The sequence below is a fragment of the Malania oleifera genome, chromosome 12 (genome assembly GCF_029873635.1).
Source record: "Malania oleifera isolate guangnan ecotype guangnan chromosome 12, ASM2987363v1, whole genome shotgun sequence".
In the NCBI taxonomy this organism is placed as follows: Eukaryota; Viridiplantae; Streptophyta; class Magnoliopsida; order Santalales; family Ximeniaceae; genus Malania; species Malania oleifera.
This window is the reverse complement of record NC_080428.1, coordinates 64,317,199-64,335,825: the sequence shown is the minus strand read 5'-3', so window position 1 is coordinate 64,335,825 and position 18,627 is coordinate 64,317,199. Positions and strand designations below refer to the sequence as shown.

Below are 18,627 nucleotides of genomic sequence, written 5' to 3'. Positions count from 1 at the left end.
TCAGCAATTATATATTCTCTTGAAAAATATCCCTACATTTTATGAGCAAATAGGGCAATATAAATCTCAAAAAACACAAGTTTTTCTGTCACCCATTGGATTATTATTAATTTATTATTAAATTAACTAATAAGAAAACATTGAACATGCCTATTTTAATAACAGAATTGAGGGAAAAATCTTTTTAAAAAATTGCAAGTGAAAACTCCTACCACACTCCTACGCTCAAATTAAAACTACAATCAAAACAATCTCCACATCCTTAATAGCTCATAACTAAAAATAAAAAAACAAATATACGAAATGGGATCCTTCCCAAAGAAAACAACATGGAAAATAGAGACAGAGCAACTAAGCACATGTTGGAGCCTTGAAGTTCCTCAAGGTTGCAAAGACAATTGAATCAGGCACAACAGTAATAGGTTTTGAAGGATCCACAAGCTTGGGGTTCAAAGTGGGAATGCCCAGTGATTCTGTGAGCACCAAGGGGGTTCCATTTAGTAGCACTACATCACTTTGGATGTTGCCATCTTTGGGAGTTAAATGGTACTCTTCTCTTCTTTGTGCCTCTTGAGAATTCTCCTCAGTCAGCTCGTGTCGGTCAGGATACAAATTCACATCATCAGTGACCGAGATGTCGAAGGTAGTAGAATTCGACATGTTAATCAGAATTACAGTAATGCCCAGCTGACAAAAGAGATATCCATCCATTATAGAAATTCGAAAGAAAAATGACCATGGAAAGAAGAAATTCCATCAAAATTTCACATATTAACTTACACTGTCCTTTGAGCAATGAGAATATGCCCGCAAATAAGGGGAGCTCCTGTGAGTTGCAGAAAGTACGTTCTTTCCCATTAAGCGATGCCACAAAAGTGCGCTGTTGGAATGGCAAAGGAGACGGTGAAACTGATAAAACATCTCAACGTGATTAAACCCGTTTGAACAGCATTAAAAGTTATGAGATACTGACCCATAATAATCTGGGTTGGGGATAAATGTTGTAGTATTAAGCAGACCATAATTTCCCCCTATAAGTGCTTGTCTACAGAAAACTTTGTGGTTGAAAGTTGATGCCATTCCTAATTGATCCAAATACCTGTTTCACTGCTAGTTAATACCTATATTTTTACACATATACTAGACGCATCATGCATATGTATAAATACATGTTCAAAGAGAAGGAGACAGAGAGGAAGGCACAAAGGAGGAGAGAGAGCCTGACCAAAAGCCATCAACAAAAGTATGTGACACATATCTGCCACCACTGTTATAAGCTCCACCAGCTTCGCCAATCCATGCTTCTGACCATGGCCCAAACCACTTGATGGTTGTTGAGACATCCTTGTAAGTCTGAGCTACCTGGTCTAGAAAATATGGATCTTGTACCTTGTTGATAAGAGTGGGATCAACACCTGTGCACATAGGAATTTTGTTAAAACCAAAAACCCAAAATGTTTAAACCCAACCAGGTGGGGAATTTTTTGGAGAGAAGCTTAGTGCATACCAGCACCAAGATTGTAGGTGTGGTGTGTTACTCCATCCACCACATTTGGTCCTGTGACCTCAAGGAAGGTGCTAAACCATTTCTCATCATAAAAGCCAGCCGGACCCAATACCTTCGGTTGTGTGGTGGGATCGGGGTACAATTCTTTAACAAGTTCTTTGAGAGTAATGAAATCTTTTCCATACTGATCAGCCTTTACTCTTGCAGATACCCCGCCTGCACATAACTCATTTCCTGTCAAATGACGAGCCAATAGTATCAGTAACATAGACAAGAACAATCATAGAATACCCGATATTTAGTTGACAATTTGGAATAAGAATTTAATTTACCAAGTTCATACGAATCTATTTTGTATTCCTTTGCTACGCTATACTTCATGAGGTCACGAGCATTTTGTGAACTCCAGTTGCCTACATAAAGCGTATCGTTGTTGCTAAGCTTTTCCCTCCCAATGAGGGCATTCAATCCAAATGTGAATAATGCTCTGTAACAGAAAGTCATGAAAAATTTATCTGTTAATTTGATCATATATTGAGAAGGGGGTGTGGGCAGGGAGTGGCTACCCCGTTTGGTTGAGTAAGTTATTGATCTGGTCCCATCTCTCCATGGAGAGGCAACCTTCGCTGAATCCAAACAAGCCATTTTTCCTGTTTTTGAAGTGAGGGCATTTCCTGACTTGAGTTCCAACTTTGTACAGAACCTGATCTTGCAAAGAACCTCCCAATCTGATTCTAAGGGGGCTAAATGCTGAAATTTAAAGAACAATTAAGCTCCTTAAAACTAATAAACCAAAGAAGATGGTATTAGAAACAAGAAACAATTTAGGATCACAAGGTCATTGATTCTAATCTACCTTAGCTTGTTTTGATACTCAATTCCCATAAATACTCGGTAATTTCCAGGCACAGGTTTTCTGTCAATCCTGACTTATGTACCTTTTTCAAGGATAGTTTAACGAACAAAACTCCTGAGACAAGAAAATCTTACATGCTCTTTTATTACCATACCAATTCCAATAACTTGTTTTGTGTTGTGCCATACGATTTTTTCAAACATTTTTTTCCTTCTTAATAATGTTTACGAGTCATAAATAGTTTCAATGAGTTAGCAATCTTATCACAACCAAGGCATACCCATCAACTGTGGGCACCTCTAAATTAAAGATGAAATTAATAATCAAAACCCCAGACCCAGATGAGCAAATACCTAAATCATCGTAAAAAAACAACTAAGCCCAAGATGTTTATCCCGTGAACAAACTTCTAAGCAGAGGACATGACATTCTCAGCTGCATATCCTGAACTTACCCTTGATAGCATTCAGAAGAATCTTGTTGTTTAAATCCTGCAACAATTACAAAACCCCACAAATTCAGTTTCCATATACAAGAGGGGGGGGGGGGGGGGAGAGAGAGAGAGAGAGAGGTTACCAGATTGAGAATGCCGGCTTTTCCCCAGGGGCACTGATTGTAGTCGCATTTTCCACTGGGCCACCAATCAAGAGTGGCACACACGAAGTTATCATCTGTGGTGGCTATGGAGGTGACTCCTTCAACAACGACCTTTACATCTTCTGCTAAAGACAGTGAAAACCATGACAGAAAGATACACCACACAAACAGTAGAATCACTCTAAAACCCATTTTCCCACAACCTTGAGGAGATACACTTTCAGGCGGCAAGATACCGAGGAAATGTGGGTTTCATATAAACAATGCATTAACCGAGTTTTGCTGAAATGAGACAATCAAGGAACTGAGTTAGTCCAGTTAGAAAAAATTTAACTTCATCTGCTATTTTTCTGGGTTTAAAACTTGAATGAAGATTCTGGGTTGAATAAGAACTGTATGCTGAGCATATTTTTTTTAAAAAAAAAAAAAGAAAAGAAATCAACAGTTTGATCTTCGTTCCGGAATTGTAGTGCTATAGTTTCAGGCCGGGAGTCTGCGTCTTCCGAGAAAGGAGGAGGTGGATACAGGTAGATGAAGAGAGGGCTGGGTGCTAGAAAATAATACGGCGCCGTTTTACATTACATTGATATAACAGATAAACTTCCACCAAAATAGAGAAGGTTTTCATCTGTAAGTGCTTTCGTTGAGAGTCGAACTCAAGACCTCCCGCTTACTAAACGGGTGCTCTAACCAACTGAGCTACGAAAGCCGTTGTGGTAGCCTTCTTTACAGTCACTTTATCAATTATATTTTTGAACAGAGGTCCTAATATTTTAATCCGACTTTAAACTTCAATACGAAAATTTGATGAAAGAATTAAGAATATAACGTTTGAATTTAAGAGTTTGGGGTTTGGATTTTAAACTTAAATTATGTAAATTTAAATAAAATATAAAATTATACTAATTTTATGTTTAAAGAGATAATGAATTTGAATAAGATGTAATATAAAATTTATCTAAATTTATCCAAATATAAATCTAAAACTCAAAATTCATGCCCGCTAACATAGTTCGAATTTCATTTAAATCTATGCAAATTTAAATTTAAAACTTGAAATTTATACTTTCAAACACAATTTTAGAATATTTTTATTATTTTTTGTAGGGCTATATCTTATCAAACTAATTGAGCTGAATAGTATCGAAATAGATTTGTGCAATAATTATCAAATTTTCTGGTTTGGTCTATCATTTTATGATAGATGGGATAAGAACATGAGTTCGGATTGCCTTTTCTTTTTGCTTTTTGTGATTTTCCTCCACCTTCTCCTAGATTGGCTTGGCCATGTCTAGTCTATATGGATCAAGAAGCCTTATTTTAGTTTCACGCGGTATGAGATGATTGCTTGAAGCAGTGCAGATCTCACTTGCTTCATCTAGTCATTTTTTATAACATAGGTCTATGATGTTCATGAACTTACATCCTTTTAACATTAATTTTTTTTTTTTTTTTCAATTTTGTCATACTTTCCATTTTGATGGTACCTCCCTTGCCCTCCACAAAGGCACAAAGGAAGAGCCAAGCGGCAAGCATGTACAATGGCTCCCAAAAGAGAAGACACCTATATGGCTATATGTTTAAACCCTATCTTTTAGGAGTCATTGTATAGGCTTATCTCAAATATTATTGTTTTGTTAAAGGGGCTTCAAAGATGAAAAAAATATATAAGAAACAAGCGTAAAGAGAGAGAAAAATCTTCTTTTAATTTCATTTCTTCTTTTGATCCATCAAATAGTTAAAAGGGTGACAATACTTAGTTAGATTAGTTAGATCATTGTTAGTCGGTAAAGAATTATTTATGAGAGATATTTTCTCAATATATAATTTAAAACTAATCAATGTTGTATTAATGTTTAGATCTACTAAAATAATATAAGTCTCGTATCATTAGGATACATACCAAACTATATATTTTTTTGGTCTAGGTTCAAGTCTTAACATAATATTTCATAGTTGATGAGTCGTGTGAGAGAATGCCAAGTAAGAAAACAATTCTAAAATTGTGTCGAAGTTAATGATAATATATTTTATACATATATATATATATATATATATATATATATATATATATATAATATTAAAGCATAACCAAATCGTCAAACTTGAGTTTTAAGACTTGCACCTAAGTTAGTTCGAATTTGGGATGGATTAATCTCGAGCCGAGTTTTGAAATCAGCAGTTATGAGTGAAGTCTATTTTGAATATCCCACTCTCATACTCATTATTGACCCCAATTAAATACGCCCATACGGCAAACTTGATGTTAAGAGTCTGAGAGATGCATCTTCCCCATTAGTTGCAGACTCCAGAATGGGAATTTCCTGCTGATCCATGCAATTTGAATTGAAAGAAGTTGGTGGTGGGTGCCCTATGTCAAGCAGTGTGAGATGCCTCTCAGTGCTGGAGAAATGCAAGAGCATGAAGCAGCTGAAGCAAACTCATGCGCAAGTGATCACATGTGGGCTTGGGACGAACAGCTTTGCCCTCAGCAGGATTCTGGCATTTTGCTCAGACCCAATTCACGGAAGCCTCAATCATGCCTGGAAACTCTTCCAACGGATCGACCTACCCACCATTATCATCTGCAACACAATGATGAAAGCTTTTTTTCTCGAGGGTGAATTCTCCAAGACCCTGAACGTTTACACCCAGATGTTAAGAAATGGCCTCGACCCTGATAACTACACCTTTCCTTATGTGTTGAAGGCTTGCGCAAGCCTGCGAAGTTTTTATCTTGGGGAAGCAATTCATGGGCACAGTTTGAAACTGGGCCTCTCGTTTGATGTGTTTGTGGGTAATGCTTTAATTTTCATGTATTCTGCATTTGACGACATGGAACTGGCACGGTATGTGTTTGATGAAATTCCCCAGCAAACGTCTATGGCATGGACGGTCATGATTTCTGGGTATGCAAAGCAGGGGAATGTTGATGCGGCAAAACTGCTGTTTGATGAAGCACCGCCGCCTGTGAAGGATGTAGGATTATGGGGTTCCATGATTTCTGGGTATGTGCAGAATAATTGTTTTAAGGAGGGTCTGCACATGTTCCGTCTGATGCAATCAGCTGGCTTGGTTCCTGATGAGCCCATTTTTGTGAGCATTCTTTGTGCTAGTGCACATTTGGGAGCTCTGGACGTTGGCATTTGGATTCACAGGCATATAGATCAGCTTGGTTTGGCAATGAGTTCGCGGTTGGGAGCTGCTCTTACAAACATGTATGCCAAGTGTGGGAGTTTGGATTTGGCCAAGAGGGTGTTTAATGGAATCCCACAAAGGGGTGCTATTTGTTGGAATGCTATGATTTCGGGAATGGCAACACATGGTGATGGAGAGGGTGCCCTCGAGCTGTTTTGGAAGATGGAAAAGGCTGGGGTGAGGCCAGACGACATTACCTTCCTCGCCATTTTTTCCGCTTGTAGTTATTCAGGCATGGCATTTGAGGGTCTCAGGGTGTTAAACAGGATGTGTGCAGTGTACAATATTGAACCCAAGAGTGAACACTACGGGTGTATAGTTGGCTTTCTAGGCCGTGCCGGGCTCTTTAAAGAAGCAAAGGAAATCATCAGAATAATACCCGATTCAAGTCTCTCTGAAGAAGCAATAGCTTGGAGAGCATTACTGAGTGCTTGCTGTGATCATGGACAAATCTATTTGGCTGAGGTTGCAGTTGAGAGACTCTTGCAGTTAGAAAATCATAGTGGCGTCTATGTTCTACTTGCAAATTTATATGCAGCTGCAGGGAAGCATGATGATGCCCGAAGAATAAGGAAGATGATGAGAAAAAGAGGGGTGGATAAGATGCCAGGTTGCAGCTCCATCAAGATTAATGGGTTTGTTCATGAGTTTGTTGCAGGAGAGAAAACACATCCACACATGGATGAAATAAATAGACTATTGGAGAAGATAAACAACCACTTGGATTATTCAGTCCCATCATTTCTCCAGGCTGTTGTATAATATAACCAAACTGGTTGCCTCATCTTGTATCATTTCCATGTTCCCGCACCAGCAATTGTTTGGGAAGCATGCTTGCTCCATTGTTTTGATTCTTTCGAATAAGTATTCTGTATTGCAATTGATTTGTAGTTTCTAAGTTTGAATTTGTACTATGTATTTGAATTCGACAAAGTCATCAAAAGGTACTATTTTTCATATGGAATATAAGCTATAAATTTTCCTTTTTTCATAATTTCTGGAGTTCTTACATCCATACTGGAGTTACAGTGGAAGTCATTACAAATCATTTAGCAACACAAAATCTATTTTATAATGTGAAACTATACACATCATAGCCAGCTTCTCACAAACACAAGAAAATGAGCTGAACAAAAATTGATTTCCTTGTCCATCCTGGGAATCAGATGAACCCCCATATAGGCACATAAAAATGCCAACTAAACAAATAAAGAATGGGCTGATCTCTTATTAAAACAGGAACTCTGAGTCTGAAAGTTCAAGGACCTTGTGAGCACCAATTGGGTTTACACCAGGTCTGAATGAATTCCCTTCAATGTACCTGCAGCAACATTCAATTTATTGTTAATATTCTTAATCAGATGACACATGGTTTCAGATACAGTAAGTATCATGGATCAATGAAGAAAGCTCACATTTCTTTCAAGAAAGGGTGCTTATAGAAGCCATCAGGAATTCTCCCTGAAAACTGATTGTGATCCAAGTACCTGTAATCCAATAAGGTAAGTCTTAAAAACATATGTAGCTTTTAAAAATAATGATAATAATAAGAACATGTGTGGAAATGATAAAATTTTCATAAATTTCTCATGCATACAAAAACCAATGCAGAGAAATAATACAATTATGGTTTCTTACTAGTACAGGTACTATAAACTCGTAATAGTATAATGAGAAAATGAGGTCCTAAATGCCTGCCAATAAAGATTTGCAGGAGTTCATTGGAGTATTTTATTAAATCCCAGAACCTTCTCCAGAAAGTTCCATGTTGATTAGAAATTTGTCTGTTCATGAAATGACAAATATCTGCATTTATATTTATCTGCCAGTAAAGACAAGTAGGTCTTAGGTTTTAGGTAACAGTATTGTTCTAAAGCAAGTCAAGAATTTTTTGGTGAGTTCAGCTAAATTTGCTACAGGTGCCATTTGATCTAGAGAACAGGGAGAAAAGCATAAAATATAATTTTGTTTTTATAAAAGGTGACTAATGATTATCTGCATGGCTTAGTTCATCAATTCCACTGACCCATGCTTACATTTTACTTTGAGCATCCCATTGTTTAAAAATTTAAAGCAGGGTAACAGTCGAGATCCACTTTCACATCTTCTATTCCCAACCCTAACCCACACACAACCTCCAGCCCTTCTCTTATTTTCTCATGCACTCTCACAAGTCTAAATCATAAATAAATAAATAAATAATTTTTTTTTTAAAAAAAAAACCTTGGCTTCCTACAGCAGCGGGACCCAACAAAAAACAAAAAAAAAAAAAGGAGAAGAGAGAGAGAGGGAGAGAAGCCCATATCTCAACAAGCAATGACAGTGACATATTGGTGTTCCACTTCTCACTTATGGCAAACAAGACATTGATTATCCATGCATATGCCCATGGCAGTATTTTGGATGCTCCTAATAAATTCTTCACCAATCTGAACTCGAGAACAGTGAATGACAACAACAAAGCCTTAAGTCCCACCAAGTAGGGCTGGCTATCAATGAATCAGGAGGAAAAACAAAGCAAGTTATAGTTATAGATGGAATCCACAACAACCCAGAACCAAACCACTTAACCACAAAGGAAAGATGAAAATAGATCATCTTCAAACAATATCAGAGGGGAAAAGAATGAGTGGAAGTTTTAAAGATACAACAATGAGGGGAAGTTTTAAAGATACAACACAAAGCGCAACTGCATTGTTCTTAGATGCAGTTTAAGTCAAGAATACATATGCAATTTAGGAAGTACAGAACTAAGGGAACTCTTCTGTGCCTAGCAGCTACACAAACTATAGGGCACTAAGAGGTAGCATTAGAATAATCCAATTTAGTATATAATTTCATTTTATTCATCATTTGTCCTATCCTAGCATCCACAAGAACATGTCAATTGGCTAGTTTTAGACATGATCCAACGAAAAAGATGTGTCCAGACTGCCAGTCTGCTTGCTGCATATGCCCTTTCAAATGAAACAAATATATTGGTAGGAAATAGAACTCACAAGAAAGTTAGTCTAGGAATATGAGCAAGTGCAGATGGGACTGTTCCAGCCATTCTGTTGTTGGATAGGTACCTGTGACCCACAAAGCAATCAACCTCACTGAATTTATGACAGACAATAAAAAAGGATTTCCAGCCAGGAAATAATGTATTCACATTCCCATATTATTTACATCAATAAACAATACTTACAAGATTTCCAAGTAAGTCAAATTTGCAAGCTGAGATGGAATGCCTCCCGTAAAATAATTATTATTGAGATAACTACACATATGAGTTGCTTAGAATTAGCATCTAGTCATACCCTTAACTGAATAATTGCAAATCCAGCAATTGGGATTACTTACAGGTTTCGAAGAGATGGAAAGCATCCCTCAATACGTATGAGTTCTCTTATAGTACCCACCAAATGATTGTTTCCAACATCTCTACAAAATGTGGTATTATAATAAGATCTAACAGTAATGAGAAGAAAAATGCTAATCTAGCAACATAATGATGGTTGAATGTTGCAACTCACAAGTGACGAAGGTTTTGCAGAGTGCCCAATTCTGGCGGAATTCGCCCCGTGAAACGATTTTCATGTAGATAGAGATATCGAAGCTCAGGAAGATTTGCAAGCTCCTTTGGAATTTCTCCCTTGAAATTATTGAAACTCAGGTATCTGCAGACACCCGATTAATAATCTTTCAACTTAAATGGATACATAATGCGGAAATAGATCCAAATAAAATTAAATAATCTCATATACTGAAATAACTCACAGATGCGTTAGCTTCTTTAGTTCACCTATTTCAGGAGGAATGACGTCTTGTAGCTTATTCCATCTCAAATTGCTGAGGAACACCACAAATCAGTGAGCAACAAATGATCGAGAAAATAAACTGAAGATTTCAAAATGAATGAGATTTTCATAAGTCATGAGCGCTATAATTTAATATGAGGGAAGATAAAATGAGTTCAAAAATATTTTTTTTTTCTTTTGCATTATAGCCTAAAGGAGCTTCCTGAAAATACATAGCAAGAGAGCACTCTTAAAACATTGTGTGCTCAGAAAATACATTGGCATGGGAACAAAAGGAAGAAAATTTCCAATGAGCGTGAGATGATGTCAGTGACCAACTAAAAACTGTTACAACCATTTATTAGGACTAAAAAAACATAAAATAAATCCTACTTGTTTAATCAGGCCATGCATTGTATGGCACAATGCTAAACTTCTGGCTGAAAATTGCAAGTCCATAGGTTAGAGAATTAAAGAGTGGCTAAATCATGCAAAAATGCTATAGTTATGATAGTATCCATAACACCCTATATAGCCCATTTCAAGGTTAAACTTTAACACTGCCACATACATGGCAAAAACATCATTTGAATAGGCTGAAGCACATTATATAGAGTGGACAACATAGAAACATCCAAGTGCAGCACAAAATAATAGAATCATGATACACGGGATAAAACATGCATGAATATGTTAATACACTTGGTCGATGGCCTGAAATTTTCCAAGCAACAGAGCAAAGAAAGCCATCTGACAAGGACAAGTCTCTAGTTTCTTTCCTTTTTAAGGAGAATTATTGCTAATTGAGGAAGCTAAGAAAAAAGGAGCAATATTAATCAGCTGGAAGTGGCAGCTAATGTGATGGAAACATGGATTAGGTTTCATATAAAGCATTTGCAAGCAACACGATGGAACACGGAACTATAAAGAAATCTATAATCCAGAAAAAAACACTGCCCATAAACTATATTGCTCATAATGTGAGTGTAAGAACAATTTTTTGTTGTTGCACGTCTGCAAATACCAACGATCATTAGCTTATCAATCAGTGACAATTTCTATTGTGACCAGTAAACAAGCATCATTCACAAATAGTGCTAAGAGAAAGAGGACCTTCTCATACCCTCAGTAGCACAAAGTAATATAGAGAATAAGATCTTCAAATTTTTCCAAAGAAAAATCTACAAATTGAAGAATGAAATCAAGTGAAAAAAAAAGAGCATACCCTAGGTGGTTTAGAAGCATGCTTCCTTGAAATTTTGTAAGGAGAAGCATGTTGGATGCAAGGTCTTAAATTTTGATTATGACTAAAATTTTGATGTTTCAAAAATATGGAAATTACCATGGAAACTTTGATGCCAGTGTTAATTTCAGTTTTGATTTTAAAAAATGATGGAAAGAAGTAGTAAAGGACAGAGTTATTTAATGAAACATTAGAAACTATTTATCTATGTTCAGTTTTTTATATACTTTCAAAAATCTGAAAAGCTATAATTCTTGTCCTTATTACAATAAGTAATTGAAGAAAAAAAAGAAGATAAATTGAGGGGTTTCAGTCTGGGTTTTGAACCTTAAATTTGAATTTCAAGGAAATTTCATTATATATTTAAAACTTCAACAAATTTTGCTGAAATTTCAAGATTTCAATATATTTTGGATGATTTGTAGAAATTCCAACAGAAATTTTTTTAAGTGGAATTAACAGCCATTTTGAAGGAAAATTCTGGCAGAAATTTCAACAATTTCATGGAAATTTAAGACCATGGTTGAACAGTCCAAGTGAAGTGAGCTTCCAACCCTCTATAAGAGGGATTGGGATCCTCTCCACCACATTTTTCATTTAATTCCCTCAATACACTCTTGGTCTTGGATGAATGCCACATTGACAAAATTCTCCCCCTTGGTGGAAATCCAAATTCTACTATGTTTTGGGAGCCAGTGGTGGAGAGAGTGAGTAGTAGATAGGAAGGTTAGAAGAGGGTGTGTTTGTCTTTACGGGTCACATTGCTCTTATCAATGTTATTCTCTCCACTATTTCCATTTATTTTCTTTCCTTTTTTAGAGTTCCAACAGGGGTGGCTGCTGCCTTGGGGAGGATTATGAGAGATTTTTTGTGGTTAGGTATCAAAGAAGAGAAGAGAGATCATCATGTTAGTCAGGAGAAGGTTAGAAGACCTAAGTCTACGGGGGGGGTCCAGGCCTCGGGAACTAGGTCTCTAGAAACATCTCCCCAAATGGTAAATGGTTAAGGAGATTTGCCCTAGAGGTTGATTCCTTATGGCATACGGTTAGTTTTGCAAGTACAGTTTGCATACGAACAGTTGTGATACTAAGGGTATGGTAATGTTTCTACAGCTAGCCCTTGGAAATTTATTTCTCAAGTTGCTCACTTCTTTTATCCTCTTTCCTCTTATTGAGCTGAGAATAGAATCCTATTCAGTTTCGGGAGGATGTTAGGGTGGGTGAGATTTCATTCAAATCTTTGTTCCATCATCTTTTCACATTGTCTCTTTGCATAATGCTCTAACTAATGTTTCTTATTCTTGAGGGGGGCTCTCTCTCCTAGGATTTTCATTTTTTCAGAAATGATAATGAGCAACAAGTTGAGGATATGACCATGTTGTGGCATGTGCTGGAGTATTTTGTTCCTCAAATGGGTAGAGATCTGAGGATTTGGATTGGGAATCCTTCTGGTTCATTTTCCATAAAAATCTTCTCTTTCCCATTTGTTGAAAATTCCAAGCCCTTCTTATTTTTACTTTGAAATATTTTATTTGGAAGGCTCCGGTTCCTTTCAAGATCAGGGCTTTTATGTGGACTTTTGCTCTTAATAGGCTTAACACCAATTATTTGCAGCAGGTGAAGAGGCCTTACAAAGCCATAAACCAGATAATTGTATCATTTGTTTGGAGACCAGTGACCATTTATTTTTCCTAGCTTCTTTTTTGGCTCATTCTTGAGTTACTTTCAAGGAATTTGGTTGTCGGATCTTCAGTGGGATTGGAAAGGGGCTTTAATGTAATTGTTTTTGCTTTTTGTTGCTTTTGCTTGTTTTAGGATGATAAATTGTCCAACTTTCTTTGTAATTTTCTCCCTTCTCTATTAATGAGTTTCTTTTTCTATCCAAAAAAAAAAAAATTTACATAAATAAATTGAACTATTATTCAATGTGGCATTCCAGGCTGTCCCTTTTTTTTTTTAATCCGAGTCCCTATATGAGTTTCAGGCAACTATGGCACAATTAATAGCTCCAGCATTAGAAACTCATATGGATACCTTTTTGTTCCTGGAAGAAAGAAGGAGATAAGTCTATTCCCAGTTGACAGGACATTATCCATTTTACTGGATTATTGCAGTCTAACAATTCAAGGTGCAAAAGTGTGACTCAATTTTTCGAAGTCTATGTAAAGTACTGCTTCCATTCCCCCGCTCCTGAAAGCAAAACTTGGTATCCTCATCTTAAAATGCAAAACAAAATAACTACAATCACCAGCAGAGAAATTACATGCTTACAACATTTTGTGAGTCTGTTTCCTATTCCTAAAATATTACTATCAGTGCAACCTGGAAAAATGGGGGAGGGAATTTGGTTGGGTGTGTGATTACAATTCTTTAGAGCTGGAATTAATGGGTTCCAGAGTTGAAAGAATTACGGGGTAAGTTGCAAGCATACAAGGTTTTTCCTTGATGTACTTATGTCAAAAATTTGAGCATCCATACGTGTCAGTATGTGTATGCATTCTTGGAGGCGAGCAACCACAACTACCACCTTTAAAGAAGATTTAAGAAAGCTTTTTGTCTCTTTCATTCCATTCTCTAGCACATAATTTTGGAGATCCTATCATGTCATTGTATTGATGATTCCACATAAAACAAATAAACACAGTTTATATCTATAAGCCTGGATTACTATTAATAGGTCTCAATTGGTGGAAGTTTTTACAATGGATAATTCACCTATGTCTCTATGTAAGCAAGAAAACAGCTACTATATAGCCCTTATATAGCTGTAAAGTGTAGACTACAAGATTCAAAAACTCCTAAGTTCCGCCCACCTATATAAACCATTGAAGCAGTGTTAGACTACTACGAGCATTATAAGAGATAAAAAATAATAATATACATCATAAAATATAGACCGAAAACCTCAGTTACCCCTAACTAATAATGCTTCCAGGATGTGCATTCTTTGCACTGAATAATTTTAAAAAATTGTTCAAAAATCAAAATTTTTGTAAAGCTAATTTGTCCTGTACAAACCAAACACAATAACTGCATTCAGTGTTTCGTTTTTAGTTTAGAAAGTAAGGAAAAAATACAAAAAGGGTGGAGAGAGGTCCTTTAGAACAAAAACAGAACATATGAGAAGAAGGAAAAACAAGAAAAATATGAGAACCAAACAAGTAGAGGGAGGTGAGTGGCATACTTTTGCCTTTTCTTCAATGCCTAACAATGATTACAACAACCAAGTTTTTAATTTCAGTCCAGTCACTAAAAAATGCTAATACCTTTGCAATTTGATACAAATGTTCCAAAATATTGAATATTTTCACTCTGGAACACTAAACCTAGCATTCCAGAGTTTAACTAAATATTTTCCAGAACTTATACATTTTTTATATATGAAAATGGCTTGTTATAACAATTTTTTTTAGAGAAAAAGACGATTTATTAAGAAAAAAGAGAAGTACAATGAGGAGGATCATCCTAGAAAAATTCAAAAAAAAAAAAAAAGATTTTAAAAAAAACAAAAACAGAAGACATTACGCCAACCACAAGTGTTATCACATTATAGTTTTCTACTGAGTCATTATTAATCTACTTTAGAACACAAAATCTCTTTTAAATTTAGAAACATTGTTTTGATAGAAAAAGAAATTTATTAAACTGAAAGAATATGCATGGAGGATGAGAAATCCTGGACTTGGAGACAACACAGAAGAAGAAAAATAAAAAGAAGAATAAAGAATAAAGAATCAAATACAATAAGAAAGCATAAAACTCAGGCTAACAAAGCCAACCAATCACGCCGAATATCAAAGAAAGCAACATCTGCCAAAATAACCGGACCAGAATTTAGAAATATTTTTCAACTGCCTCTTTTAAATATATCACAGCTCTTAATAATACATTCTTCACTTACATATAAGTACCCTAGTGGACCACATTTTAAAGCAAATGTTGTACCACACTCATGTTTCTGTTTCATGAATCAAAACATTCTGTGTTTCCTAAGTAACATTGCTTTGTTCCAAGACCGGAAGCATCATAACCAGAATAGCTTATGTACTATTTTCCCATTAAAATTTTTAGAAATAATTTACTATATATTAATATGCCAGAAATCTTCCTTATTTTAATATGTGTCCATTCACCTATGATATCGCAAAAGATATTTGCCTCTTAGACCTCAAGCCAACAATCAGAAGTTGCTTATGAAATACTAAATGCACCCTCCTTCTCACATTCTTTGAGCATTCCCAGCCAACCAGGCAACCACAAATATGTAAAAATGAAATTCCAAAGTAACCTTGAAATACAACTTGAAATATCAGCATCGAAAATCATCATTCAAATTCAGAAATAGAAGCAAAAGTTTAGCCACATTAAAGTGCAACCCGAAACAAGCATTCTCTTTACCATAAATCTAGATGCACATTGAATTTACAGAATAGAAACCAAATGTGCATTATTCAAATACTTAAAAATGATATACATAGGAGGACCAACATCAATACATCAATCAACTAGGGAGTAAAGGACCATACAGTATTTTAAGACGCTTTAATCGTCCAATTTGGGGAGGAATTGGCCCAGTCAACTTGTTATTATGAAGATCCCTGTCATGTGGACACAGTCATTCAGATTATAAACATCTGACAAGGGAAAAAGTGCACTAAAACAGAAGCTTCCAGCAGCTCAACAACATTTTCCACTTATTCTTTGCACTGGCAATTACAAATGTTAGCATCGCAATTTTATAATGAATTAATTTGTCATCAATCATATGTTCCAACTTAATATTTTCACTATATGAAGAATATGGTTGTTGGCAAACAACCACAAACAATACTTTGTACAATGAAACAGCTTCTAATAAATGGGAAAATGACTTCTACTTGCATAACTGACATCAAAATATGACAAAGCACAATGAATGAGTAATGCATATCCTCATAGATATCTCAAAATGTAGTCATCATATAAACTTAAAAGAACATAATACATGATCATAACAACAAATTCATGATCCAAGAATCGTTCAGCTCCACAAAAAACAGGGTCATTTGATATATACTGCAGGAAAAAGATAAAAGAATTCCAGTGACAAAATTCGGCAATAATTCCGGGAATCATATGCATGAAAAAGATAATAATAGTCAAAATGAGAAGAGAAAGACTTTCATTTAAGAGTGTGGAGAGCTTTGAATGCATTTTGTTCTATAAGAATATTGCTAGCTTGCTAAGACATCCCAAAATATTTACAATGTTCGCAATTTTCTTTAAAAAAATTAATGAAATAAACACATAAAAAAACATATGATTGCTTTCAAAATGATTAGCATACATATTTCTCAAAAGCCTATACCCCTATACAACTGTCCCACAATATACATTAATGAAATCTACATAATAATTTAGTGGAGTGACCCAAAAATTTATTTAAAACTAAAAACATTCATAGCCATGCATCCCAGTCACAGCATCAGATTCAGAAAAATAACGGTAACAATGATAAAGCAGCCTAGTGCATGAGGCTCTTACAAAAGAGGTAACTAGGGAGTGTCAAACAAAGACAAGCCTTGCCCCAAGCAGAGAGGCTGTATCTACAAATTGAACAGATGTCTTCCACATAACAATGGATAAAAGTTAGCAGACTTGATTTCACAGCATAAATTCAGTATTAAATTATACCATGATGAATGCAGGACAAAAACCAACCAATGGCTATTAACAAACAAATTACTAACGCAGTGGCAGTGACCACAAAACGTAAACTTACGCATAGGGGAAAGGAGATGCCACTAACACTTTTTGAGCATTTAAGCATACTGCATTGAATTAAGTTTACTTTCATTCCTTTTCTATCATTTAAAAAAAAAAAGAAACTGAAATTTTGAAACTAGAAGTTACTTAGCACAAATGTTCACATTATCTCATATTCTAGCATGGAGGTTTGCTACACTAATGAGCTCATTTGATGATAAGAATTGAGATATCTTACAGCCTAGTAAGATCCAAAAGATTGGTCACAGCAGTTGGAAAAGGCCCCACAATTGATACTGCATAGACTTCCCTGCCAAGAATTAATAAATAACCGATGTAAATACATGCTAAACCAAACCTCAGTTATCAACAATCATTTCGAAATCAAAAAATTAGTCCCTAAAAGACTTACAAATGACGTATTAACACATAAAAAAAGTAACAAAATGCACAACTAGCATCTGAAAAAATAGGACTAACCATAAAAGGGTCTTTCATAATTCATGACTAATAGACTGATAAATGAACTTCAAACAACAGAAAAAGAGAAGAAAAACTGCAAGGCTTACAATTCTGTAACAACTCTATAGTCTCCAAGTGTGGAGCAAGTGACCCCCGACCAAGGCTGCAGATCACCATCTCCACAGGGATCATCTCCAACCCACGCATAGACCACCCTCCATCCAAGAGAAGCCTTGATTTCATTCAAAGCTTTAACTGCAATCAGTTCCAAATCACCATCAGTTATGAATTCCAACAGTGTTCCAGTCACTCAGAATCCAAATTACACCCATTACTTTACCAGCTAGACGGCATCACATGCCACATAACACACGGTTTACTCAGTATTTTCAAATCACGGGAAAAAAAAAAAAGTGTACGCAAATTCAGTAAAGAACTTCAAAAAATACAATACCAACAAGTAATTGATTACCCAAACCACGATTATTACCCAGTAAATAAAAACACCAGTACTCTTTTCTTATTTCAGATCTACACTGACCCAGAAAAGTTTGAGCCCGGTTGAAGCCTAAAATCACTTAGAACAAGACTAAGGAGCCAGAAAATTACCGTCTCGTTTGAGGGTCTTGCAGAGAATCAAGTTAGATAACAGAGAGACTGCGAGGATGAAACAAAATGCAAGAGACTGGCGGGCCATTTTTGGGGGCGGCGATGAGGTAGGTAGTGCGGCGGCGGTAGAATTGATGGAGGGAGGGAGAAATTCGTTTCAGCAACTGAGATCTTAAGGCTGCAGAGCCATTGGAGGGATCAGGAGACGAGGAGTGACGAATAAAGATCTGCCTTCCAGTTCTATTTATTATTAGTTTTTTATTTTATTTTTTTATAATTCCTTCCCTGGTTTCAACTTTCAGGTTTTCGGTGAGAGGAGTCGGGGTGAGCCAACGCGCGACGCGGAAGAAAAATTTATTTCTCATAAATTTTGTATATTTTAATATATTTTTTTCATAATGCTTTTCCGAGATACTCATATATATAAAAATATATATATATATATATATATATATATATATATATATATCTCCTTTTATTTGTAAGAAACCCGACATCTTCTTCTATTTTTTTTTGCGTTAACATGGTTTCAGATATATAATGTCCACTCTCTCTCTAAAGCTTTAAAAATATATAAAGAGCTTTATATAAATTAATGGATTGAGCCTAAAAATACTACTTTACTCCTC

At 35.7% G+C, this 18,627-nt stretch overlaps 3 protein-coding genes and 1 non-coding gene across 5 annotated transcripts; 1 reads left to right on the top strand and 3 right to left on the bottom strand.

Moving 5' to 3' along the window:
• Nucleotides 1–167: 167 nt before the first annotated feature.
• Nucleotides 168–3,464, bottom strand: LOC131144596 (heparanase-like protein 2). 2 transcript variants are annotated; one of them, XM_058093326.1, is made up of 10 exons: nt 3,404–3,464; nt 2,940–3,242; nt 2,818–2,854; nt 2,074–2,257; nt 1,840–1,994; nt 1,508–1,741; nt 1,226–1,415; nt 974–1,099; nt 781–880; nt 168–687 (listed from the first exon to the last, which is right to left on the bottom strand). In XM_058093326.1, exons 2-10 carry the CDS (start codon nt 3,150–3,152, stop codon nt 352–354), a joined length of 1,575 nt encoding a protein of 524 aa, XP_057949309.1. In that variant the 5' UTR covers nt 3,153–3,242; nt 3,404–3,464; the 3' UTR covers nt 168–351. The 2 variants fall into 2 exon arrangements, with proteins under 2 accessions (XP_057949309.1, XP_057949310.1); XM_058093327.1 differs by having other exon boundaries at nt 2,940–3,464.
• Nucleotides 3,465–3,595: 131 nt separating this feature from the next.
• Nucleotides 3,596–3,669, bottom strand: TRNAT-AGU (transfer RNA threonine (anticodon AGU)). The gene has a single exon. It is a non-coding gene; the product is annotated as a tRNA-Thr (tRNA).
• A 1,395-nt stretch (nt 3,670–5,064) lies between these two features.
• Nucleotides 5,065–7,152, top strand: LOC131144412 (pentatricopeptide repeat-containing protein At2g20540-like). Its single transcript, XM_058093047.1, has one exon. The coding sequence runs from the start codon at nt 5,295–5,297 to the stop codon at nt 6,918–6,920; it is 1,626 nt and encodes a 541-aa protein (XP_057949030.1). The 5' UTR covers nt 5,065–5,294; the 3' UTR covers nt 6,921–7,152.
• Nucleotides 7,109–18,390, bottom strand: LOC131144413 (probable leucine-rich repeat receptor-like protein kinase At1g35710). Its single transcript, XM_058093048.1, has 11 exons — nt 17,999–18,390; nt 17,497–17,644; nt 17,166–17,237; nt 15,709–15,780; nt 9,921–9,992; nt 9,677–9,820; nt 9,504–9,584; nt 9,349–9,420; nt 9,158–9,229; nt 7,574–7,645; nt 7,109–7,479 (listed from the first exon to the last, which is right to left on the bottom strand). The coding sequence occupies exons 1-11, from the start codon at nt 18,084–18,086 to the stop codon at nt 7,389–7,391; spliced, it is 984 nt and encodes a 327-aa protein (XP_057949031.1). The 5' UTR covers nt 18,087–18,390; the 3' UTR covers nt 7,109–7,388.
• Between the last annotated feature and the right edge of the window lie 237 nt (nt 18,391–18,627).

Bases quoted from the DNA above. Each gene is read 5' to 3' on its own strand.
- LOC131144596 (XM_058093327.1), bottom strand. From the start codon at position 3,152: ATGGGTTTTAGAGTGATTCTACTGTTTGTGTGGTGTATCTTTCTGTCA. The intron at 2,855-2,939 runs GTAACCTCTCTC...TAATTGTTGCAG, and splicing joins AAGCCGGCATTCTCAATCTG to GATTTAAACAACAAGATTCT. The intron at 1,100-1,225 runs GTCAGGCTCTCT...GCAGTGAAACAG, and splicing joins ACTTTTGTTGATGGCTTTTG to GTATTTGGATCAATTAGGAA.
- LOC131144412 (XM_058093047.1), top strand. From the start codon at position 5,295: ATGCAATTTGAATTGAAAGAAGTTGGTGGTGGGTGCCCTATGTCAAGC.
- LOC131144413 (XM_058093048.1), bottom strand. From the start codon at position 18,086: ATGGCCCGCCAGTCTCTTGCATTTTGTTTCATCCTCGCAGTCTCTCTG. The intron at 9,421-9,503 runs GTAAGTAATCCC...TCATATGTGTAG, and splicing joins TTTCCATCTCTTCGAAACCT to TTATCTCAATAATAATTATT. The intron at 9,230-9,348 runs GTAAGTATTGTT...TGTGGGTCACAG, and splicing joins TTGACTTACTTGGAAATCTT to GTACCTATCCAACAACAGAA.